Genomic DNA, 26935 nt, shown 5'->3' on the forward strand with positions numbered 1-26935 from the left:
AAAAAACAGAGGTGAAAACAATTTGTTCTCACTCATTTTTTCTGTTATGCAAGAGCTGCTCTTTTTCACTTCCTCTCTCGTGCTTTCACACTTATCTTCTGACGCTGGTTAGTCGACTTTAGGCAGGGTGACAGCTGAGATTTTAGATTTGACTAAGCCTTATTGTCAGCGTCATTTTAAAGAAGCTCAACAAATCCTACTTGCTTTGCCTGATTTTTATTTGAATGGCAGGGAAAAAAAAGACAAGTAATTAGGAGCTTTTTCAATTCATTGTCTTATTTAGTAGATAAGCAGTAAAGCACTGTGGATGCATGTGGATGCAACATAAGGAGATGGAAGGAGGAAAAGGAGAGAAAATGCTGTGAAAAAGAGGGGAAGTGTGTTTTGCACATGTAGAGGGAGGGGGGTCAGGGCAACAATGGCCCAGCCAGGGTGCAGTGATCCAGGCAAGACCAAGCTGTCGCCTGGGCTTTAGCCCATATTTAAACAACATGCATGTGTGCACACACACACACACATTAACACAGAGCTTAAAGGTTCACTCCTGTAAAATTGTGTTTTTTGTTGTTTTTAACATGTTCTTGTAGCATTTTTTCTCACTATGGAGGGCATATCACACAAAACTGAAGCTTAAGATTGCATCTCTGAGTATTTCGTATTCTAATTGTTGTGAATCAGGAGCAGATGAAAAAATACCGTTTGAAAAAGCTTGTAGCTCTGCTCCATTCTGATGCATCCACTTGCAGACACATAGATCTGCGTGCGTCCTTGTTTTCCTCGTCCGAGCTGGAATCTTGATCAAAACTGTACGGCTAGATAGCTCCAGTTTTGCTTGCCATGCACCGGTAATGTTAAGTTGGTTGTTGTAAGTGGCTGTACGGTGGCGGGAGAGCGTGTGAACAGGAAGATAGGAAGTGGGAGCAGGCTTACTCCATGTTAACAGTTCCCCCCACAACTATAAGGGGGAATTTTGAATGAACTACTGCAGAAAATGAGACAGGTTTTTAAAATGTTGGTTAAAAACAGCATAATCCTCATGAAAAGACCAGTGGGAGTGATTTATATAGATCAAACCACCATTCCACTCATTAGTGCGATTTCTCCTTTTACTACTGGGTGCAATAGAATGATCTCCACCAAAAAAAGGATGTAAAGATGAGCAAAAAGGCAGGTGTGGTGGAGGTTAAGGTGCACACCATGTGTGCGAGGGTGGGAGGGATATTGAAAGAGAATCGATGGGGAGAGATTTGATATCCAGCATTGGAGCATGACATGTGGGTGGATATTGAGGGTGTTATTAGTGTCACATTTACAGGCCTTATAAAACTGCCACTGAGCTGGGTGGTTTTAATATATCTTCAGCTGATATGTGTCACACTGTCATATGTGTTGCACCTCCAGCAGCTGCTCAGATGATCGTGCAGCGATAGTGCAGTCATCATTGCCATCTCATTTGTCTGTTCCTTTTAACTCCCCTGCTGTGTTGTGGTTTAAACTGGTGGGTCCCCCCTTGTGCCATTTCTGGTGTGTGGATGAGGATTAAAAGAAATAAAAAATATGGTAAAACTAAGACTTGTATTCACATTTTTCATTTTGTGAAAGTGAGATTTCTATCTAGGGGTTTTCACAACTAGTTATTATGAAAAATGTGTCTTTCAGACGTTCACACCTCTCCTAATGGAACCCAAAATTACAGCTATTTACTCCCCGTCTGGATCAGTGGTGATGCCAGCATGTCTCTTTGAGGGTGGGGCCAGATTGAGGAAAGCATGATCATTAAAAATGAGACACTTCCACTCACTGGTGGACACATAAGAGTTAGGCAGTTCCGAAAATGATCAGCATGCTGTTCATGAAAAGGTGGAGTGGCTTCAAAATGTCTTGGAGAACATCCAAACTTAGCAAAAGGAAGCAGTTTGATAAAATAAAAAGCCATGAATGGACGTTTAGTATTTTTACTTTGAATATTTAAATAAAAGCTGTTTTGGGGGTATTTTTTCCCTGCTGTTAATACCTTTTTACAAATGGCCACCAAATGTGTGTGGTTAGAAAATGACTAGATTGCTTTGACCTCAATCAACCAATAGTTAAGCTATTAACAATAAAACTATTAAGAAGAAAAAAAAAAGTCTTGTTTTAGTTAGGGGGTGAATGGTGGTGTAGTGGCTAGCGCTTCCACCTCAAAGCAAGAAGGCAATAGTCTGAATCCATGTTGGGACTTTTTTGTGTGGAGTTTACCTGTTCTCCCTGTGCATGTGTGGGTGTTTACAAAAACATGCATCATAGGTTGATTGGTGTCACTAAAATTGACCCTAAGTGTGCATGTGAGTGTGTTTGTGTGGTCTTGCAACAAACTGGCGACATGTTCAGGGTGTACCCACCCTTTTCACAACAGTAGTTGGGTTAGGGCAGGGCTGATCGTTACTGGGATCCCGAATGACCGGTTGATGATGGGGGAGATGTGGGTTGATCGCGGGCCATCAAAAATAAATGAACAAAAAAAATAAAAATATAGTTAAAAAAAATCTGTCAGCGAAAATTCATCCTGACTGTGAAGTATGTTACCTGATTGAAATGCACAACGGCCATCGAACACCCTGTAATACATATGTCACTGAAAGGGTGTTTAACTACATTGACCGCACATTCTTGCTGCCATTAGAAAGCCTCTGCCGGCTTTGCTGTACACCGGGTCCTCGGTGGAGGACCACTCTGTCTCGCAGGAGCATTTATTGAGGCCTGAGCCAGCCAGGTGCCTCCTGGATTGGAAGACAAACTGAGACGCACCGTCTGACACTGCCGTCCTGCCTGCTGCTAGGTCCGTGGATCCCGACTAAAGGCAGCACGCGCTTCTCCAACCCTGGCCACAGAGCAGGGGCCGCCATTCGCACAGCAAGCAGTGCTTTAGAAATGCCATGCCCCCCCCCACTTTATAGCAGAGTGCAAAACGCGATCGTCGCTGCTTTCTGTTTTCAGAATGAAACGACTTTTCTATTCTAATTATGTATTACTGTAAAAATAGTATTAGTACACACGACAAAGTTATCTCCTCACAAAGATTTGTGTACTCTTACTGTGTAGTTTTTGACCTATCAGTACATAAACATTGTAATTTTGAGTGAAGATATATTAGAAGTTGTCCACTTAGAAGTTGAATAAAGTGATTTTGGTGCATAATTTCAGGCCTTGACTAGTATATCATTTTTCTATACATCTAGCACTCTCACCTCAGTTTGTTTACCTTTACTGTGTAATTTTTGAATTACGTAATCTAATGAAACTCTTAACATGTGATAATGTGTTTGTTTTCTTAGTTTATATCGAGCAAATCCCAAAGCGTCTTGAAGTTGCGTCATGGAAACTGGATTTTAAAATGACTTTATAGGCCACTTGGACGAGTGGCGAAACGTTTCAAGGAAGGAGATTTTCAGTCCACTTGCCAGGATTCAAATTCAAGACATCACCTGGACGAATGAGAACCTTCACAAACAAATCTCCAACTAGAAATAAAGGGAAATGAAAAATTATAGACTGTCGCTTGAATGAAAAATGTAATAAAGAAAAAGAACCAAACACTTCCTCTCTGAGGCTAAAAACAAAAGCAGCTGAAAAAGCTCACATGTTCCTGTTAAGTGGACTGTTACACATGCGAGTCCCTATTTACTCCAATGGAAAATAAATCAACACACAAGTGGGGCTCCCTTCCAATTCTGTGATTAGATGTTATATCTAAGAAAATTGTACATAGAGGATTTTCATGAATATCAACACACCACTGAATTTTCAGCTATCCAAGTTATAACAGACAGGTATGTTTGTTTTGCCCACTTTTGAAAAGGAAGGGCTTGGATATCATCACCTGGTCAACATGGCGATGACCACTGAGCTAAAACTGGATTTCAAATCAATCAACATACAAAGGTCATGTGATCATCCACTAATGTCTAAGGACGCCATCAACTGTGAATGAGGTCAGTCCAAGTTCTGTGACATCAAACCAAACCAGAATAAGGCTAAAAAATGGCTTCAAATGACCACACCTTCCATTGCTGAATACGCTATACTTCCTCAATCTTCTGCTCTCTGCCTGCATTCTGGTGAAAACACTGTCCATGGTGCTGAAGCTGTGAAGGGGAACATCTTTGTAACACAACCAGAAATTCGAAAATGTGAAACCCTTAAATGAGTTTTTTATTCATGGCATAAACGTGGAAGAAGTCCCGCTTTCAAAATGAGTAGCTGAATGAGAACAACTGTTATAATTTATGAGGGAAAGTGTCTCCAAAGCCACTTTCCACGTATATAGTTGTGTGTATTTATATATATAGGTTAGGCTGGTTAAGGATGAAAGGTTAGGCTCGTTAAGGATAAAAACTTTATAGAGAAAGACATAATATGGTTGACATTCCCAAATATCACTGGGTGACATATTTAAATGCTGAATAGTAATAAAAATTACAAAATGTAAAAAGGATATCAGTGGCAAACAAAGTAAAAATTTTCTATAATCCTTTTTTTGGCTTGATTGTTTTTAAGGGACTGTTTTTCTTTGTAAATCTGTTTCAAGGGTAATAAACAAATTCTTGAACAATGGTGGTATTTCTTTTTATCAGTCTATGAGCTAAATTCTCATCTCATCCCAGATTAAAACTGGCCAAATATCAATTTAGCATTTTGGTAAATACCACAGCCAAAAACTGACACTGGCAGCCATTCTAAAAGCAGAGAAATGTGTCTCTGGACTTCATCTGTTATTTCTCCTGAGGTTATAAACTGATTTTTACATTTGTGCTGTGTTATTGGCTATGAAAAACATGCGGAAATACCTTTAATTTTAATGCTTTGGCTTTTGGTCCAGCATTACTTTAGAATTTTATGGTAAGTTTTGACTTTTTGTTTAAAGTATGAAATTACACTTAAGTTAATCCAAAATTCCACGTTCTGCTGTTTTCCTTGCTTTTCCTTTATAATGAAAACAGTGTTGATTTGTGGTTTTGATTTCAGGAAATATTGCAGAATTTGAGGTTCATTCATTTTTCTCAATCAAAAATGTCATCTTTCTTGATATTAAATGTCTTTGTTTTAGAAAAAAAAAATCCTACTCAAACGTGGCCAAACATTTTTCTTAAAGGTGTGCAAGCAGGAAAGACTATAGATAGAAACGACCAAGTAAAACCCAATAATCCTTACTTAAATCATGCTGTGGATAACCCAGCATGGGTTCATCACATGCTTGTTGATTATATGATGCATATTAAGCCTTTAGGTCTGAATTCATATTTCAAGAACAAATATTTTTTAGATGTTATTTTTCAAATGAGTGGAAACAGGTTAGCCCCTCGAATGTTGATGGTCTCAATGCGTGCTTGGACACTTGGAAGTCATTTTACTAACGTGAAAAGAAGATAATTAAATGATAGATTGAAAGCATGACCATGATCCACAGCTTCCACACACTGCTTCATTGAGCGAGCTCTGAAGGAAAAGCGCACGCACTGTAACGCTCAACAGATGGGTGGAGGAGACAGGGAGAGCGACCGCCTGGAGGCTCCTTACACTCACCCCAGTCATCCCGACTCATCTTTGCGGGAGCCACCTGCTTGCTGCAAGGGGCAAGTGCGTTAAGAAGCCCCTCGTGTCTGGCTCCTAGCATCGTACTGTAAATGACACACGGAACGGAGTGGGATGAGATGGGAACAGCAACAGGAGGCGGCACTGCGGCAGACGCATGGAGCGCAAAGATCCACGGGAGCACGATCAGGTAGCTTTCAAAGCCCTTTCTGTTGCGTGGTTCGGTGCCAGGACGGATGTTAGTCAAGAAGCGCCCCCCTCCTCCTCTTCATCACGGTGCATTCTGGCTCTTTAACACTCATGGAGGGAGAAGGCACCCACTCACCGGGGCGCAAGGAGCGCAGTGGGAGGAAGCAGCATCGGCCCCTCTGGACCCAGAGCTGAAATCAGACCACGCAGGAGACGTTCTCCTGCCAACAAGCGTTTCCCGTCATTAGCGGCGGAGCTCGAGAATGGCATCACGCGCACACACTCAAGGAGAACTGCATCACTGTGTGTGAGTGCGGAGGGTTGAACCCGAAAGTGTGCGCGCGGAGGCGCGCGTAATGCTCGCTTCTTTTGGCCACTGCGCAAAGTTCCAAGTCTGCCAGCGGCGATCATACAGAGAGCTGTGTTCCCCACTGAGAATCGGGATTCGCGGGGGCGGGTGGCTGGTGGTGATGGTGTGTGTGCGCGCGCGTGTGTGTGTGTGTGTGTGTGTGTGTGTGTGTGTGTGTGTGTGTGGTGGTGGGGGGGGGGGGGGGGTCTGCTGTACACCTGCGCTGTACTAATGGCCTGTTTCCTAACTGTTCAGAAGTATGAAACACCTTTACTTGTAACCAGGCTCCTTCAACACCCCACCTCCCCCTGACGCACACCACAAGCACTCACTAAATCTAAATCTTGTGAAACTAATAACCCGGATAACAAATCGACCAGTGACCAGTGGGAATCTCTGGAGTCGATAGCCAGCAGAGATGGCGCAAAGACAGTGTCCAGCAGGGAGATGCTGAGTTTGCTGATGGAGGACGTTTACCTGATCGCTGTCAGCAGTAGTTACTTGAGGCGACGGCTATTCCCCGATCGGTTCCGTGGATCCAAATTAAGTTTCCCATCCATGGCACGTCACAGACGTGGAGGGAGACTATCATTCATCCCTGCCCTCTGCTGCGCGCTGTCTTCTTTCCACGAATGTCCACGACGAAGCATCCTAGCCTACTTCTTTTGCGAGTCCCGCACGGACGAGGCAAAACCAAAAAAAGAAGAAAAAAAAGAAAGAAATGTGGGGAAATAAACAAGAAAGCGGCGGGGCTCGAAAGAAAGCTGAAGACGCCAAAGCATAAAGTAGCAGCCAATCAACCAATCAAATTAAAGGGAATAAAATAAACTAAATAAGAATAAAAAGAAGAAATGGTTAGAATGAAAATAATGTAAGATGAAATATAGAAAAACAAAGGGACGCTGTCAAAGTAGATGTCCAGTTCTGAGACAAACATAAATCCACTTCATTTAATTTCCATGGCTTCGTGCGCACAAGCACGCTGTATATATTCCAAAGTGATGCGTTCACAGTCTGCGGCGCCGCAGCAGCAGAGTGGAATGACGGGGATTTTTCTAATGATGCCCAATACTCCAAGTCAGAGGAAGCTCCGGCTCCTGAAGTGGAGGCTGGAACAGAGTGCGCGTAAAACGGAGTAAAGAAATCACAAGCGCGTGTCTGGCCCCTCGTGCGTTTCTCCTCCTTTCATGTGACAGACTGAACCGTGTCGCCGGTTTGGTTCTTGCTCTGGCATTCGGGACTAGGATCCACAGGCAGCGGCTCGCGCTCGGGCATCTGGCTTCCCTGCAGTCGCTTCACGAGCGGAGAACATAGATGCGCGCTCCCGCCACCCCATCCACCGGGGATCCGTCAAGCGCGCTCACAGCCAACCCCCACCCCTCCTCTTCCCTTTCACATCCCTCCATCCCTGCTCTTCCTGCCTCCAGTGACGTCAGCCCAGGCAGTTTCCAAATACAGCACATAAAGTCAAAGTGGCATAATCTGTAGAGGGTCACTCTGCATATTTGAGGCGTGGTATCAATGCTGCGCTTTATTTTGCTATTTTTTATTTTGCTAATGGCCTATATTCCTTCTGTTTCTCCATGTCAATGAGGAAAGCACAATCTTAAGAGTAGTATTTCTTATGGCTTGATATTTAAATAATCATTTAATGCAATCAATTACATACATTTCTGCAAATATCTAAGACCACACGTGCGCGCACACACACGTGCACACACCAGACAAAAGTTTGGACACAACTATTCATTCAAAGTTTTTTTCTATTTTCATGACTATGAAAGTTGTAGATTCACACTGAAGGCATCAAAACTATGAATTAACACATGTGGAATTATATACATAACAAAAAAGTGTGAAAAAACTGAAAATATGTCATATTGTAGGTTCATTCAAGTAGCTACCTTTTGCTTTGATTACTGCTTTGCTCACTCTTGGCATTCTCTTGATTAGCTTCAAGAGGTAGTCACCTGAAATGGTCTTCCAACAGTCTTGAAGGAGTTCCCAGAGATGCTTAGCACTTGTTGGCCCTTTGGTCTTCACTCTGCTGCCCAGCTTACCCAAACCATCTCCATTGGGTTCAGGTTCGGTGACTGTGGAGGCCAGGTCATCTGGCGCCGCACCCAATTACTCTCCTTCTTGGTCAAATAGCCTTTTCACAGCCTGGAGGTGTTTGGGGTCATTGTCCTGTTGAAAAATAAATGATGGTCCAACTAAACGCAAACCGGATGGAATAGCATGCCGCTGCAAGATGCTGTGGTAGCCATACTGGTTCAGTATGCCTTCAATTTTGAATAAATCCCCAACAGTGTCACCAGCAAAGCACCCCCACACCATCACACCTCCTCCCCCATGCTTCACGGTGGGAACCAGGCATGTAGAGTCCAAACTAACCTATACCATATAACTTATAGACACGGTGGTTGTACTCATTTGGACTCATCAGACCAAAGCACAGATCTCCACTGGTCTAACGTCCATTCCTAGTGTTCTTTAGCCCAAACAAGTCTCTTCTGCTTGATGCCTTTCTTTAGCAGTGGTTTCCTAGCAGATATTCTACCATGAAGGCCTGATTGACACAGTCTCCTTTTAACAGTTGTTGTAGATGTGTCTGCTGCTAGAACTCTGCGTGCCATTGACCTTGTCTCTAATCTGAGCTGCTGTTAACCTGCCATTTCCGAGGCTGGTGACTCAGATGAACTTATCCTCCACAGCAGAGGTGACTCTAGGTCTTCCTTTCCTGGGGCGGTCCACATGTGAACCAGTTTCTTTAAGTAAGTAAATACATTTTATTTGCATAGCACATTTCACAGACAGAAGTCACAAGGTGCTTCACAGGTTAAAATATGTAAATAAATAAATTTATAAAATATAGAAATATATACATATAAAAACATGAAATATAAAAAGCATAAACCACGTAAATCAATCATCTCAAGCCCAATAAAAGCAGTTTCAGTCAAAATGCTTTGCAAAAATAAAAAGTTTTCAGTTGACTTTTAAAAGAATTCACAGAGTCCAGGGAACGCAGGGACAATGGAAGCTCATTCCAGAGTTTGGGAGCAACAGCCTGGAAGGATCTGTCTCCTCTAGTTTGGAACCGTGTGCGAGGGACCATCAACAGGTTCTGATCTGGTTTGTAGGGGGCCATTAAATCAGAAACATATGGAGCTTGAGAATGAAGGACCCTAAAAGTCAAAGCCAAGATTTTGTACTGATATCGGTAAGCAACCGGGAGCCAATGAAGAGCTTTGAGGATAGGGGAGATGTGATCTCTTCTCTTGGTGCGGGTCAATATCCTCGCAGCAGAATTCTGGATCAGCTGCAGGCGAGACAGCTCCTTCTTATTCAGACAGCGCTTGATGGTTTTGATGGTTTTTGTGACTGCACTTGGGGACACTTTCAAAGTTTTCCCGATTTTTCGGACTGACTGACCTTCATTTATTAAAGTGATAATGGCCACTCATTTTTCTGTAGTTAGCTGCTTTTTTCTTGCCATAATACAAATTCTAACAGCCGATTCAGTGGGACTTTCAGCTGTGTATCCACCTGACTCATGAACAACACAACTGATGGTCCCAACCCCATTTATAAGACAAGAAATCAGACTTATTAAACCTGACAGGGCACACCTGTGAAGTGAAGAACATTTCAGGTGACTACCTCTTGAAGCTCATCAAGACAATGTCAAGAGTGTGCAAAGCAGTAATCTAATCAAAAGGTGGCTACTATGAAGAACCTACAATATGACATATTTTCAGTTGTTTCAAACTTTTTTGTTATGTATTTAATTCCACATGTGTTAATTCACAGTTTTGATGGCTTCAGTGTGACTCTACAATTTTCAAAGTCATGAAAATAAAGAAAACTCTATATATATAGATATATATATATATCTATATATCTATATATATATATATATATATATATATAGATATATCTATATATCTATATATATATATATATATATATATCTATATATCTATATATCTATATATATATATATATATATATATATATATATATATATATATATATATAGATATATCTATATATCTATATATATATATATATCTATATATCTATATATCTATATATCTATATATATATATATATATATATATATATATATATATATATATATATATATATATATATATATATATATATATATATATATATATAGATAGATTTATATATATCTATATACATATGATCAATTAAAGCTCAATATAAACATATTAAGATTAAACATCTTAAGATTTCACAGCTTCATATTGGGATTCCATAAGGCACTCATTTCAAAGCAGTCAAAGACAGTTGATGGTCTGATTAAACTTGGGGTGCCGGGCTGCATATATTTGCATAAAGATGAGGACAAAAGTGATGGTACATTTGTCAACTCAAGTGTTTCTTTTGACATGTTAAGTATGGAGTAGAAACTACACGAGCGAGGCTCCACAAGTGTTCACATAGACTGCTAAATCCCAAATTCGTAGCAGATTTCAAGTCAACAAAGGTTTGCACCTTAAATACAGTTAAACTATGAATGTAGATTGTGGAGATTTTAGTCAGTGGTGGTGTTTTTGTTTTGTCAGATTATTCAGTATTCCAAATGTTTTGTTGTCCATGTTTGGACTTAAAAGAAAGGGACAAATGCAAAGAGTCAAGGGCAATAAAATATCAAGACAAATTCCTTTTTTAATTTTGTTTACATTTCTTTTAAGAGATTTAACCTTGAGGTTTATCTGTGCCATTGTCAAATAGTGTTTCCATGTCAAGGTTTTTCTCTTGAAATGTCTAAGAGACTTTTTCTAAGAAATGTGTTGTTTTGCATGATGAAATTCTGCCCTGAATCAAATTAATCTGCTCTAAATGTGAAGCAAATATGGGAAACAAAGCAGATGAAAAAGTAGTCTTCCTATGACTGCGGCAGACGTTCTCATCTATTAGCTCAGAACAAACGATTCCAACCACTTTTGCACCTTTGAGTACTGATAAAAAAAGAATCATCTTTAATTCACTTACATAGTGATAGGAATCTCCCCTTGCAATTTATAATTTTTCATGAATAATTGAAAATAGATTTTGATAAGGTTAACTCATCCAATGAAAAGCACAAAACAGATAATGCCTTCTCTATCATCTCCTCCACATATGACGTGTCTGGGGTGGAATGCAAAATAACAGTCGCTTCTGTTCCTGCAAGACAGTAGCCGAGCATACCAACATCTCAGGAATTAAACAGTTTTCAAACTATTATCATAAAACACCACAACAATGTTTACCATAGATAAGAGAACTGTGTCACTATTGATCATTTAAGTGGTATTCAAAAGAACTGAATTGTTGCTATGCACTTAGTATTTAAGTAAAATAGAAAAACTTTAAAGCTTTTATATTTACACATTATACCCAAACAAACAGGAAATAATCAGACTGCTGCCCACAAGAAAACTTATTTTCATCTATAATATAATCAAAATGACACTTTGGCTTTATGGTAATGTTGTAACTGGCCTGTGATCTTTCTGTGTTTGCTGGTTTCTGAAAATAAATACTTACTTATAGCTTGCAGCTAAGTCAGCAAAATAGACAGCTCAGTGTAGCTTCAAGGGCATGGTTTTAGTCAAACACAAATGCATTCTGGAGCTTCGGAATTGAGCTCACATGCATACGGATCAGAGGAATGTTCAGCACCACGGAGAGCTCTATCAAGTTAAATCAGCACCTTCTGGTTATAAGCTTAAAAAAAAATCAAAAATCAAAACTTTTCATGCAGACCAGATATAGATTTTATTTATTTATTGTACTTTTAGAATTGCCTGAAATATATGATTTTGGGTACAATATTTTGAGAATTCTGGGTCTGGAACTCTCCTTGGTTTTTTTATTAGATAGGAGGTAAGAAGTTAACTGTGGCCCTGAATTGCAAATCACTCAACGCAAAGCATATCTAAGATCACAAAGACAATTTAAAAAGCAAATTAAAAACAACAACATTGCTTTCCAGAAAACAAACCCAAATTCCACAAACTAAAACGTAAAAAAAAGAAACTTGTCGAGAAAAATAGAAAAAAAAAACATTTCAGAAATCATAATGAATCAAACAAAATAAGAAACTGTAAAAGGTAAGTATTATGGAACATTTCTGATTGGAATATGTTGTTTTAGTTTTGAATAAGAGGGAAAGCACAATGATGTTTTGCATGAACTGTGATCAATTTGATTGATCAACCATGATCTTTTGCTGTGGGCATGGCCAGAATCTTAAAAAAAAAGAAGCTTCTCTGTTAAAAGACAACGGCATGTCAAAATTTCCTGTTGAAAAGGTAAACAAACGTTGTCATCCATTGATGTGATGCTCTGTATCTTATTTTTTTTTACATTTCATTCATGGAAATTACTTTTGTTCTCCGAAAGGTTTAGTTTGTATTTTGGATGCAGGATATAATGAAGAAATGAAATCAGTCAAGGATTTGTCTCCTTCAAAAACACCGGCTGGCCCTGTTATTTTCATCATCCTTTTGTCACATTTTTTCCCTCAAATAATTTTTCACACATCCCAATTCCTTACCAGTATTTTGCGTTTCATAGCCAGTGAGTGGGCTGTCCTGTGGATTTGAGGTTGAAGTTGAGTCAAGCTTTCCATCATTAAAGGAAGTGTGGAGAGTACATGTACCATGAAGACATCAGCACAAGTAAATGGGACCTTTTGACCGATTCAGCCGACATCTGCCATGGCCAGGGGGGATATTGATGCACGAACACTAAAAGAAAGAGAAGCAGAGGTACAAGTTAAACCTGAAACATCATGCAGACTGTATTTCTACCTTTTTGTTTGCACTTTAAAAACCAATCAGAAGGTAAAAAGAAATATATTTTCTCATCGTATGGGACTTTTTTTTCTCCCACTTTACCACAGTAAAGTCATGCAAATTTATGAGATAATTCAGTCATCAACAGATGTTTCTTCAAACTGGTATTCCAGTTGAAATGGAAGTTTTCCCTGCAGAGCGACCGTACAGTCTGTGAGGCATCAGCTTTTTGAGCGCTCATACTTATTAGTTTCATCTGGGGATTCATTCTCTCACAAAGCAAGCTTCCCAGTGCAGCAGCAGCGATTAGAAATAACACAGGAACCGTAAAGTTTTCACACTGCCTCACTTTCCAGACCCAGTATTCAATAATCCCTTCCTGCCTGTTTACATTTCAGATGAGGAGAGAACAGGGTTTCGCTTCAGGGCTGCCCCGCCGAGGTAAATCCAAGCACGAAAAATCTGAATAAAATATTTCAGAACTACAAACTCTTGAATGTGTAAATGTGCAAGTGCGATCGAGGGTATGGTTGCCCATGCATGTGTGCATGAGTGTCAGCATAAATTTGGGGGTGTACACACTTTATTTGTTTGTCTTGTGCTCACTCAGCTGAATTTGCTGAAGGGTGTGAGGTAGAAAAAAAAGCACTGGTCCATGAAGCTAACTTGAGTTCCTTCTAGATCAAATGTGACAATTATGATAGTTTCCTGGGTACAAAACTCCCCTCTGGCTTCCCCAGTCATTCCCTTCCTCTGTCTCTCCTAATACAATCTCCTTTTTCCACATTTCAGTTGCTTTTCTTTTCCATGGAAGAGGCATTACCTACAAAAGTTTGAAATCTTATATCCAGTTTGTGTTTATTCTGTCTGACATTGTCACCTGTATTCCTCTTCTTTTTAATCCTATACATTAGGAGAAGACGGAAAGCCCATAAGGCCATTTTAGATATGCAGAAAAAAAATAGTCGGGAAGGGAAAGCTCTGCTTACATGAGAACGAAAAAAAAGTTCATCCGAAAAACATTTTAAAGGTCTGTGTATAAATGTATACCAGTCATTTTAATGATTTGCATTGAATGCACAACCTCAATCCATCCATTATACTGGCCCACATAAACCCTCTCATGGATTTGCATGAGGCCTATGCCATGTACTGCTAGGTGAAGGCCGGGTACACCCTAAATAGGGTTATGTCATGTCATGTCACACAGCTACTATGTACATTTTGTGCATTTTCCATGTATAAACATTTCGGTCTTTCATGATATATGTGTGATATACGCAATTCATAGGGAAGTAACAAGTAATCGATGAATCGATTTTTATTCCAAGGATCAAACCAGGTCAATAACTCTGAGGCAGATTTGTATCAAGCAGTACCATTAAAACATTTTTTTTCAATAATGATACCTTTGGATTATTTTTTTCACATGAATTTCAAATGAACGCAAGTTTTTCCCAAAGGTGGGGTAAGCCCTGCACAGGTTGTCAGTCTGTTGCAGGGCCACAGATATTCTCAGCTGTGGGACAGTTTACAATCACCGTGTGTTTATAAAAACTGTGGGAGGAAGCCAGAGTGCTCAGAGAAAACCTACACATACACAAGAACAACATGTAAACTTCACGCAAGAAAGCTCCCACCCGGGGTTTGAACAAACAGAGCACTAACGATTACACGAATGTGCGGCCCTCTGCATGGTCCACTGAACGCAACATTTCTTGAACTATGCCAAATGTAATTTAAAGCTTAATTTTGCCCACATGCGATGGGGATATGCACTTTTGTGCTGGGAATTTCACTGAACCTTCCATCCCTCCATCTTCAGAACCCAATGGATCCCTTTAGTTGTCATGAGTCTACTGAAGCAAGCTACTGTTGGGTGAAGACGGGTTACAACATTCACAAATTGCCAGTCTGTTGCAGTTCCTGAACTTTACATACTATATCAAAACATGGCTAATGAGAGAATTTGAATACAAAAAGGTCATCTAATGGCATTAGCAAGACTCCTAATTTCTGAAGATCAAGAGGGGAGCTCAACACCTCAGTCTTAAATTTACATCATTCAGATGCATTCTAATTCCATCTAAAATGCTCCTGCTCCTACACCTGGCTGTGGATCCTGCCTCTGGCTCATCTCTGGCTCGTCTCTGCTCTGTACCTGACCGAGTACCTCGTCTCTGCTCCTGCTCCTACACCTGGCTGTGGTTCCTGTCTCCGGCTCGACTCGCGCCTTTGACTGTCCCCACAACCACGGCTGGATGAAGCTCGTCTGCTGGACCTTAAATGTGTAGTTGTAGATTTAGATAAGTTAATTCTTATCTAAGATTTCTGGTAAATCGCCTGTCCGTCTTGGGGGAGGATCCCTCCTTCATGTGGGCACCCCTGAGGTTTCTTCGTTTTTTCCGGAATCCGGTTTTTTTGGGAGTTTTTCCTTACCGCGAAGGGGGGTCTAAGGGCAGGGATGCCAGTATAGCTTAGTCAGTTTGTTAGTTCATTTTAGTATTTTTCTATTGAACTCTTTGTTTTCGTGATCTTTTTGATTTCATGTTTTACTTCGAAGCCCATCGAGACGACTGTTGTGATTTTGGGCTATACAAATAAAATTGAATTGAATTGAATTGAATTGAATTGAATTGAATTAAAATAACAGTGCACCCTCTCCAAAACTGAAACTGATTTGAAAACAAATTCCCACAATAAATATTTGCACTCTTAATTTTATGTATACAATTTGTGTATATATTTTCATAGAACCATTCTCTCCAGTGCATACACTACATTTTGTGGCCATAATTGAACATTTTTGTAATTTATCTGCAACAGTGAATGCAAGGGAAAAGCTTGTGAAATAATAAAATCAATCTACAGCTGCATTTTTACAACATTTCTGACGCTTCTTGTCATAATAAGCCCTCTTTTTCTTATTACTTTTTTTTCTGAATAAAAAGCATTAGGTTAGAGTCGTGATGGAGGTTCAACAAAGTCATCATAGATGTACCATGTTTTATGCATGCTATAAATCATTGTCACACACTCTAGCGTGCCTGATAAGACACAGTGGTGCTTTTTCTCATATTTTCACAACTCTCAGCTACAATAATTAATTTCAGAATTATAAGAAGAGAATCCTTTTATTGGACCTGACAAAGACAGATCACAGACCGTCTCTCCGCACACCTACAATATGGTGTCTGTGTGGTCTTCTTGGTCCTTCCAGGTCTTTCCTTCTTTCTTTTTTTTTAATCCTTTTTATAGACATCCATCACCTCATTTCAGCCATTTTCCTTTTATGTCTCGCCTGCTCTCTTCATCTCTTCCATCTCTCCATTCCCACATACCCATACATTTAAAAGGAGCTGAAGCCCAAAGCAGACCACACTTTGTTCCACCATCCATCATGACTGACTGTAGACCAAACAAGTTAAAGAAGGGATAAAAAAAAAGACATATTAAGCTCACCTTGCTATTGGCAAGGAGTGTGACTTTGTGATGATCAACATGGTTTTTAATAATAAACAAACAAATAAATAGACAAAGTTGCAGTTCCAAAATGTCATTTAAAAACATTACTTTTCATCTTTTAGTTTACTCTGAAAGAAGGCATCAACAGTAATTCATAGACGCACCACTCTCTAGCATTCATTCCCAGAAGATAAATAAACAGCTTGATCATTTCATATCTAACAGTGTGGAAGATTTATTTTGGCTGGCTCAAAGGCATAACCAATAGATTGAATTTGTTTCTCATCAAATTGTCTTTAGTGGTGTTTAGCCCCATGTGCTCACCATTAAGTGTCGCAGACAGTCATACTCTTAAATGTTTGGAGAAAATTAGATAGAAATCGATTTATCGTTAGATGTACAGTATATGTTTCAATACAGATGTTATATGAACAATGGCTGTAAAAGGGGAAAGTACAGGAAGAATCGTTCTACCGAGAGAAGCCGCTGCGTGTACACGTGCCCATCATCTTGATGTTTTAGAGCTGAACCTTTTGAAGATTTCGTTTTTCAAATATTTGAATCTATTACCATGAGCTTTTAAAATGTTTATGTTACTCGTTCCCCATTTTGCATCTAAGGCTGCAAAAAAAAAAGCATCCATAATTCACAATTTTTTAAAATCTTTAATTTTTTATGAACTGTTAACTATTTATAAAAAGCTCAAGCAAAGTTTTCATTTGATAGCTCATTAATGTTTACTATAGCCGTTAAAGTCCCACTCCGATTATTCATTTTCAAAGCGTTCCCAATGGTCTTTTAATTATGAATATTCTGGTTTTAGCCAGAGGAAAGAAGAAAAAAAAAAAGAGAAAAAAAACACCTGTTTTCTAGGAAATAATTCCTACAGAGCGGCAGTAGCTCGTGAGAAATTCTTGTTGGCATAGAGTACCCCCCCCCCCCCCCCCCCCCCCCACAACACCAATCTGTTTACACTCTATCCTGCTAGCTTACAGGCCCTTACAATCCCAACCTAACGTTACCATGCAACATTGGAGCTATCCAGCTGTACAGTTTTGTTCCAGCTTCCAGATCAGGCGAAGACAAACAAAGACGTATATGGATCCGCAAGTGAATAAAGCAGAATGGAGCAGAGCAGAGAGCTTGTGACCCGCCCAGCGTATTTTCCGTCACAAATGGGCTCGTTTTCTAACGGCATTTTTTCATCTGCTCCTGATTCACAATGATTTAGTTCTTAAATATACTCAGAAATTCAATTTTGAGCTTAATTTTCTTTATACATGTCCCCCATCACCAGAATAAATGTTACAAGAACTTGTTAAAAATACCAAAAATAAAATTTTCCTTGGACTGGGTCTTTAAATTTGTTGCCCAATTGTCATTTAGAAAATACGCTACACAAAAACAAACATTTTAAGAAAAGTATTTCTTCTTTATTTCTATTAAGATCCTTTAATGTATATTCATAACTAATCACATCACATAACCTTTGGATTTATCCAAGAACATGCATTCTTTTAAAAGACTAACATTTAGAGGTTGCACTTTTCCAGGAGCATTTGTTTTAGATAATTATGTTGACTCTTTGAAAAAACAAACAAACCAAAGAAAGGCACAACAGTGCATTTCCTGGAACATAAAATGGCGGAGAACTCAAACCAGCCTTGAAATAAATACCTTTTTTAGATATCAATAGAAGAAACTGGACTTTGATGAAACTTCAGAAAATGACAATGTCCATTTCTCTGTGAGCATTAAAGCTAAAAAGGTAGGTCTTTGAATAAATGACAAGGTCGCTTTGATGATTCCATCATCCTTATTCTTGTTTTAAACCTCTAGTTTTTGACGTGTTTGCATGTTGACTTCATAATTAAAGTGTTTGTCATTCAGTCAGATCATTTAGTCCTAAATCAATATTAAGGCAGCCTTTAGGCACTAAAGCACTTATTCAATGTCAAGGCGGGTCATTCTGTAGCACTGTCCCCTCTGTGCTTGTGCAGACACAAAAAGCAGATGTTTAAAAGCACCCATAAAAGTCAGGTGAAATACGAATTGGGAAGATTACCTAGAGACCATTTTGGACAAGTGGAGCTGCTATGCAAAGACTGCCCAGCCATGTATTTCAGGAGCTTAAAATGCTAGAATTTGATGCTAAAATATAGTTGAATTGACTCATTTGTTTTAACGAGCATGTTTTATGGTGCTGTAAAAGTTTAAGGTTTGGTTGGTCCCGTCAGTTTTCCCACATCTGAATTTGGAATATTTGTTCTCCGAACCCCTGAGAGAGCAGTGAGCTGTACTCATAGCTGAATTTGGGAAACTACCCACCATCACACTGCACCAATTAGCCCTTGCTTTTCAATTCATGGATGTTTATCTCTTTACATTCTATCTAGATGGCTTTGCCGGTCCTCCTCCACCCCATCTTCCACCTGTGATTGGCACCGATACCTGTGATTGGCATCTATCAGCATCTATGTTCTGGGGATTGTTCCTCCATGATGGTCTGTGCACGACATCATCGGCCCAGTGCCTAACCCCAAAGACTATGGACTTATTTCATGCGCATCTTTTGTATCACCAATATATTTTTTTGTCTTTATTGACGTTCTTAAGAGCTATCCTTATTGAAATGCAGTTTGTCTCAAAAACCCATTTAAGATGTTGAACAAATTTAAATGTATCCCCTCAAGTCTAACAGAACCTTGAAAGTATAAAAAAGGTTAAGGAATCACTTGAAACCCTGGAGAATCCAGGTGGTCAAATCTGGCTGCGGTTTTATTTTGTAATTTATGGCTGTTTGGTGCTGCTGACCAACATGAATAACAAATGAAAATAAGTCAAATTAACTGTAAAAGTCCAGAAAGAAATTGTACATGGATTCTCTCGGGTTCATATGTTCATGTTTAATTAATGTATTTTCATGTTGGAGATTTCTATATTTTCTCACAAAACATGACAAATGTCTTTTTGGAATGTGCCACTCTTACTGCTTATTGGTTATGGTTTATACATTCAAATGATGACCTCTATTTACATTTCTATTTTATTTTGAAAGAAAGATTTTTTTTTTAAACATGATTGTGATTTGAAATTTTGTAAAGCTTCCCTCAAATTTTGATGGCTGCTCTGCCAGCCTATCAGAGATCAGGAAAGATGGAGAAAAACCACAGTTTATTCTTCTTGTTAATTCTTGTTCTGAGAATTGCAGCCCGGAGGCATGTACCAGGCTTTATTTTGTCAATGAGCATGCTAGCTGCATTTTGATGACTCAGACCTCTCAAGGGCAACCCCATTGGTGTTAAACGTGTGTTTACAGGTTGTGCATGATTAATGAAGTCATCCACCCCTATTGTTTTTAATACTTGTTTTGCCATAAATCATTAGGCTTTCGTTCAACAAAATGATGTAACCATTTTTGGAATTTGTATCGTCTTTCAAATGGCATCATACTTGCTCTAATATCTTAAAGTTTCAAGTTGTAAAGGAAGCAGAGTATTACATGAGTGCTGTTTTCTCTCCATGTTTGCACACCGGAATTATTGCTTCGGATTTTAATATATTATATGTCGGTGGCAATGCTTTTTAAAGCCTTAAAGCTGTGTGTCCTCTGTCATTTTCATTTTCTCTATGCTATAGGATTAGACTTCGGAAAGTAGTTTAAAGTTGTTTTAGATTTATTAAATGAATGTTGTACCCGTCTAAGGGGGCTGCCTTGACTATGTGGTCAGAGAACTGAGAAAATGTAAAAGAGAAAGCTCCATTTATGATTAAAAGAGACACCTGTAACCACTCTCCTTGACAAAATTGATCTCAATTACAATCCATAAAATATGAGCCTGTGTTGCACTCCATCACCAAAGGGTGGGCAGAGTAAAGCAATGAATAAAGCCTACCATGACAGTGGTGATGACGGTTGATCTTGGCCTCCAGGAGATAAGTTAGCAATTTTGTGCCAACAGAAAACACCCATCACCATTATAAAGCTGCACTCACTTAGGAAGTGCTGTGATTTCCATCATTCTGACAATAACAAAAGGTGAGACGGATTTAGGGGGGGGGGGGGGGGGGGGGGGGCTTCAGGGGAGTAGATTTTTACATTTTAAATGTACTGGCAGTGCAGGCAAACATTTAACGCAATTTTTTGTAAAGATATGGTTTTTAATAATCTTAAGTAACATGTGATCATCTAACCTTTAATGCTAAAACACAAAAAAAGTCCTTTGGTCCAGTTTATAATTGACCAAGACCCACCGCGTGCCACAAATACCACTCAAAACAATTATATGCAAAATAAAAGTTCATATTATATGCCATAACTGTATGCTAGTGCTAGAAAACAACTCAAATGTAATTATCCTTCTCAAGCAAAACACCTAAATAATAAATGCTCTTTGATCAACGTCAATCAGGTGATTCTGTTGTAGGAAAAAGCTGCTTTGTGCCGCTAACACGTCACGTTCTTTACAACAGTATCATCTGATTTATGTTGATGGTGTAAACACTTTCTTCACTACTGTAAAGTGTTGCATATCAGCACACGGCTGTTTTTTTCCGCTTCAGAATCCACTGGAGTAACGATAATTGTTTAAACGGTTGAAAGGTTACAGCAGAAGACAGAATGTAAACCATAGAGGTAAAACTTCAGATTTAAAAGGGCCTATACTATACCATGCAAAATCCTTTTTTTGAGCTTTTAATTGTATTATAATGTTCCTTCGTCACAAAAAGAAACAACCCTAAAGTGATATTTTGATCTGTTCATTTAATTCTGAGTATTCCTGCGCTCTGAGCACCACCACCTCCCAACCCCCCGAAAACAAGCTGATGTAGAAAAGTGAGAACAGGCCCTTTTAAGATGAGTCTGTGCCAGAATATGCACATACATCTTTGCAAAAGTTTGGATTTTCCTGGATGAAATGCAGACACGCTGCCAGCTCTAGGTTGATGTCATGAAATGGGCGGCACCCACAAGGAGCAAAAGGCGGTGCTTCAGAGATTGAGTCGTCTTACCTCTGGATTGGAAAATGAGCTGCAAAAATAACAAATATTTTAATAAAAAGTGTTCTGTGTGCCAAAGGTAATATATAATTATATAAATGGATATTGTTTACTATAAAAGCCTTAAGAAAGGCATGGTCCAGGGCCTTGAGTTAAAGTAATCTGCTGTATTATCTAAAGTAAATCTCAACTATTGTCATTAAAAGCCCAAGTCCCCAACGCATTAACAAGCAAAAAACTTGTAAGGTGATGCTCAAGTGGTTTAAGCAAAGGTTTGACTGTGCAGTTTTAAATGAAATTGAAAAACACTTCAAGCTGTCTCAGTCAGTAACTTCATTCCTGACACATGGCTTTATTTTCTCACTGCTCATTCCAACCGCTTTGTGCTGATAATGCTTCACTGGACTCACTGCTTTCATTCCACTTATCAGTTTCACAGCCTCAACAGTCCATTGTTTGCATTTATTCTTCATGGTGTTCATGTTTACTACTTTTTTTCCAAGTTGCCAATCAAGTTATAAAGGACATTTTTCTTAGTTTCGCCTTCTTTTTCCATTGAGCAAGTCAGATCTAATTTATGTTTCCTGGAACTTGTGTCCTGTGTTGGATTACAGAAGACAGCACTGCTGCCTGTGAGGATGGAATCAAAGTAAACAAACCTGTTAAAGGTTTTAAACTTGGTGGAAACACACACAGAGGAGGAGATTTTTAAGTAAAAAACACCACACCTAATTTTGCTTGTTTTCCAGAGCACAGCATCAGTGATCAGAAAAGCTGCAGTCCAACAATGCCACTCACCTGCTGAGGTTCAGTCCTCCATCAAGTTCACCATAGGAGCACTAAGAGTGAGCACAGCTGTTTTTAATCAGCAAATTCCTCTCAACCTCACCTGCCTTAGCTCTCCTGATTCCTCAATTCATGCCTGGAAGATCAAGGAGTTGACAAAACCAGAGATATCTGCTGGACACTAAAATTGCACTTTTCTGTTTAGTTACTTCATTTCTTTATTATTTGAATTCCTTTGTTAGATATCCATAAAGCTTAAAACTAGGAATAAACTTGATCATGATTCCATACTATTCAGGTGTGTTCTGTCTGTTTTTGCAAAGGTTTGTAAATGCAGACCAGAGCGCAGTGCAGAACAGAAGTGTGTCTCGGCAAAAGTCTGGCGATCTCGCAATACGATACGTATCCTGATATTATACCATAATAAATGTTTTTCTTTTTTTTTTTTGAAGAGTGTGAGTTTAAAAAAAAACTCCACCTGAATATTAACACATCTTTTATTGTAAAAAAAAAAAAAAAAAGGTGAAATGGAATTTATTTTATTATCACAACGTTAAGCACTGCAACTTTATTTCATATAGAAGTTGCTTTTACCCAAGCAAATTCATAGTGCTTTTATTTTGGTAACTTAAAATATATTTGTTGATTTCCACAATTAAATATTTTTCAGTAGAAGAATAAAAATTTAAAAAAGCTCTTTAACCATTTAAAAGTATGATTGAGGAAATAAAGTGCTGTTTATTTACAACATTGCTTAATGTAGCTTCTCCAGTACTTTTCAATGGTTCAGGAGCCTAAAAGGTGCTTCAAAAATAAAGACAGGAAAAAAATGACAATTCTTTCCAGAAACATTAGTGTGATGAGGCAACATGACAAGGTGAAAGAGAGTGCTTTAATATATGCAAGGTATTGAATAAGTCAGATTTTGACTCATAAAATTCATATTTTATATATTGTGAACAGTAGAGGTTTTAATTCAAACCAGGAAGGTGAGACACAAGTAAACGAGTCAAGATCCCAAACGGGTCAAGAACACTTAGTTTTAAAAGGCCATTTATTTTGAATTGTTAGTCATGTAAAACACAACACCTTTGTAAAAAGAAAGGCAATAACTAGTAGGACTCACATCCTTACTGTGTTTGGTTTTCCTTGATGGTTTGCCTGTCTTTGTTTAGCCTCAAGACAGGACTTTCCTGAGCTCTTAACTAAATGGGATTTTTGCTGAGGCCAATGTTAAAAGCTCATCCGTGGTGCACACAGCACGCTCCAATAAGCACATGATTCATAAAAAGGTGAAGGCCACGGCCCTTAGTCTCAAGTCTATTTGTGATTGTGTTCTTGAGAGGAGAATAAAGTTCAACAGAAATATGCTAGCAAACACAAGAGTCCACAATGCTGTATATGCATATTTTTTTAATGTATGTTACTGCACAGTCACTGTTACATAAATAGCACAACACAGGACTAATTACCACATGCCATTGTGATAGTAGACTTAAGGTCTGTCTTGGACACAGATTTAACTTTGGCTGCGATGCACTTTTCCTAAAAACAGCTTTCTATTTTTGCTTAATTTGAGCTTTTAGGAGTGAATCCATAATTCATACATGTACTATATTTTAATAGCAGGACTCAGAAGGAATCACTGCAAAATCTGTGTGACCCAGAAAGATGTTCCTGCACTAAAATATAATTTGTTCTCACTTGTTCAGTGGGTCATGAACATACGAATAAAAAAAAAAATCTGCAGCATGTTTGGCAGTAGATCAATTCAGACAACAACTAAAACACTGCTGCAACATTTGCAACTCTCTCCCTCAAGTTAGAAGAAAAACGGTTCAAAGAGCGTTGCCACATAGTGGTTGACTGCAGCAACCATTTATTATTTACCATCTGTTTTTCTATTCTCTCAAAAAGCAGTTTTTAGGCTGGAAGTGTTTGAAGGCCACTTGCTGCCTGTATGTCATGTTGTTTTCTTTTTAGGACACTGTTTCAAATATTGCAATAAAAAACAAACAACTGATTCTGTCGTATAAAAATTGAAGACCCACTCTGATGAAAATGGTGTTTATAACCTGTTCTTGAGGAATTTTTTGGATGGAGAACACATATTATGACAATTAGGCTTAATATTGCATTCCTGAAAATGTCTTTATTAGAATTGTTGTGCATCAGGAGCAGTAAAAAAAAATGCAGCTGGGAAAAACTTGTAAGTGTGATGTAGAAGGGACTACAGCAAGACACTTGCAGAAAAATAGATCCATGAACGTCTTTGTTTTTCTCATCTGAGCTGGCATTCGGATCAAAACTGTACGGCTGGACAGCTCCAATATTGCTCACCATTTTTGTTTCACCGCTAATGTTAGGTTGAGGTTGTGAGGGGCTGTAAGCTAGGGGAAGAGCATGAAAAGAAATACTTACTTCACGCCAACGGTCAAACCCAAAACTCAGAGGCAAATTTCTTATAATCAACTGCCGCTCAGCAGAAACTATGTTCTAAAAAGCACAGTTTGTTTGTTTTTTTGGCTAAAACTGTCATTATGATTAAAAGACCAGAGTGGGACTTTTAATGAATATGTCAATCTTTTCATTCTGTAAAATTATATAAGGTCAAAGCATTGTAGAAGTAGTTGTATAGCTTTTTCTGGGTGTCATTTTTGTCAGAAATAAATATTGTAAAGAGCTCACTTGTAGTCTGTCCTTGTAGTTCAAATTAATGCATAACTAGTGAGACTTTTATAAATATTTTATAAACCATTCGTGATCTCCATTTGTTACAGCTTTTATCAAAGTTGGAACACATTTTAAAAGCTCTTAGTGTCAAAATGATGATTTACTTATTGTACCTTTTTCTGACCATTCAAAATGCCAAATTCTAGTTATCGTGAGTATCTGCTCCTATGATTGTGCCCTGTATCTGACTGTGTACCTTGTCTGTATTACTGCTCCTACACTTGGCTGTGGATCCTGCCTCTGGCTCGTCTGGCGCCCCCAGCCGTCCCCCAACTCCATCTGGACGAAGCTCATCTGTTGGAATATTTAAATAGGTAGTTGTTGAGTTCGATAAGTTAATTCTTCTCTAAGAGTTCTTGTACATCGCCTCTCCGTCCTGGGGGAGTAATAATGTTAATCTAATCAAAAGAAAATTGTCAAATATTAATGCATATGATTCATAATAAAGGTGCTCAATAGCTCTGAGGACAGTGATGCTATTGTCTCCATATTTTCTGTACTGACTTGTCATGACCCTGTTGTCCTGCTACAACAAAGAGGATTTTCCTGTTGACGGTCCGTTCAGCCGTCTCGCTGCATGTCTGCATTTAAAGCACGAAGAGATCATTTCTCATTAAAATTCAGGAAAAAAACAATATTTTTTCTTTAGAAATGCATTTGTAGTTCCCTCTCTGAGTTAATACAAAATGGTTGAGATACTTGCTGTCACATTTGAACGTTTATCAGAAGAGTTATTGAAGCAGGAAGTCTGAATCTGTGAAGACCTTTCTAACTTTACCAAGTTCTATGAGTGCTGTACTCTGATTGGTTGACTCCCCCTCCTCTAACCCCCCCGTTCCATTTTCGGACACAGATCAGTTTTGACACAACTTTCTCGCAAGGAATGTGTCAGAAGTCAGAGCACAGTTGTAGCACACTTGTGATTTGCGCCAGCAGATTCGAGCACGCAGAAGCACATTTGAGCAGTTGTCATCACAGATTTGAAGTTGTAGCTCTAAATGAACACATGCAAATGGGAATTTGTCAGTTGTAATTTTGTTTGTTTAAATTTTACAGCAGAAGATTTTTAAACACAGATGCAGATTTTTGCTGTCTAAGTTCTCGCATTCTATTTTACAAGTTCTCCCATCAAATCTACAAGTTCATCTGTTTTGGAACATAATTACCTTCATATATGAAGCCCATGGAGACGACTGTTGTTGTGATTTTGGGCTGTATAAGTAAAATTGAATTGAATTATCGGCTGTCTATTTGGATAATGACAATTGATCTTCTTAGATGTTCCAGGGGTTCTAATGCATGAATCAAACTGAAATTCAATCATAGAGTACAACAGCAAAAAGCACATCTCCACTTTTTTTCTTGAAAATTTTGTTTAAAATTAAAATGATGTTTGCAGTGAAGACAGCAGGCTCTTCTAGTAATTAAACTCTTCCAGGCATTCTTATGAACAAGTATTGTTCTGCCTTATCAACTGCTTAGGGGAGGAGCTTTGAATCCACTGTAACCCACAGAAACATATAATGAACCTTTTCTTTTTCACAATGGAGTTGATTTTGCTTTTACTTGTATACAAATAAAATGCATCCAAATTGGTATCCTTTAGATACATGGGAATATTGAGGCTTGATATTTTCTTTTTTTCCCCCTGGAAGATCAAAGGTAAATACGAATAAAATTCTAAACTTGTTGTTTTTCTTCCCATCTTGAGTGTTATCTCGTGTGAATTTAGCATCAGTACTGTCTGAAAATGCTGCTGCCATTGGTTCTGAAAAGAAATGATGCTTCCTGGCAGCTTAACATCCCTGCTTGAATGAGGGCTGAACACTGACACAAAGAACACTCCAAATCACGTCTTCATTTATGATGCACAGATTAGAGTCTTTTATTTCATAACCAAACTCAATCATATTAACTCACTCAAGCATGTCATAACTTCCAAAGAACCGTTTAGTCAGGCTTGGCTAATTTGCAACAACCTTAAAAATTGTTGTGTCTTGACTTTGAGGAACTTGTTGCAACA

At 38.7% G+C, this 26935-nt stretch overlaps 1 protein-coding gene across 19 annotated transcripts in view; it reads right to left on the reverse strand.

Annotated features, from left to right (window-relative positions):
* adgrb2 (adhesion G protein-coupled receptor B2) overlaps positions 1–22248 on the reverse strand; it is a 317335-nt gene extending 295087 nt beyond the window's left edge. For 11 of the 19 annotated variants that reach the window (XM_078954906.1, XM_078954905.1, XM_078954908.1 and 8 more), the window contains exons 1-2: positions 22192–22248; positions 12687–12879 (exon numbers count right to left, since the gene is read on the reverse strand). In XM_078954906.1, coding sequence (XP_078811032.1) covers positions 12687–12794 — 108 coding nt within the window. In that variant the 5' untranslated portion in view covers positions 12795–12879; positions 22192–22248. Of the gene's footprint in view, positions 1–6586; positions 7451–12686; positions 12880–22191 lie in introns of those variants that run through there. The other 8 variants (XM_078954909.1, XM_078954902.1, XM_023959856.2 and 5 more) reach the window with 4 other exon arrangements.
* Between the last annotated feature and the right edge of the window lie 4687 nt (positions 22249–26935).

The sequence above is a fragment of the Oryzias latipes genome, chromosome 11 (genome assembly GCF_053564925.1).
Source record: "Oryzias latipes strain Hd-rR chromosome 11, Olatipes_Hd-rR_3.1".
Classification (NCBI taxonomy): domain Eukaryota; kingdom Metazoa; phylum Chordata; class Actinopteri; order Beloniformes; family Adrianichthyidae; genus Oryzias; species Oryzias latipes.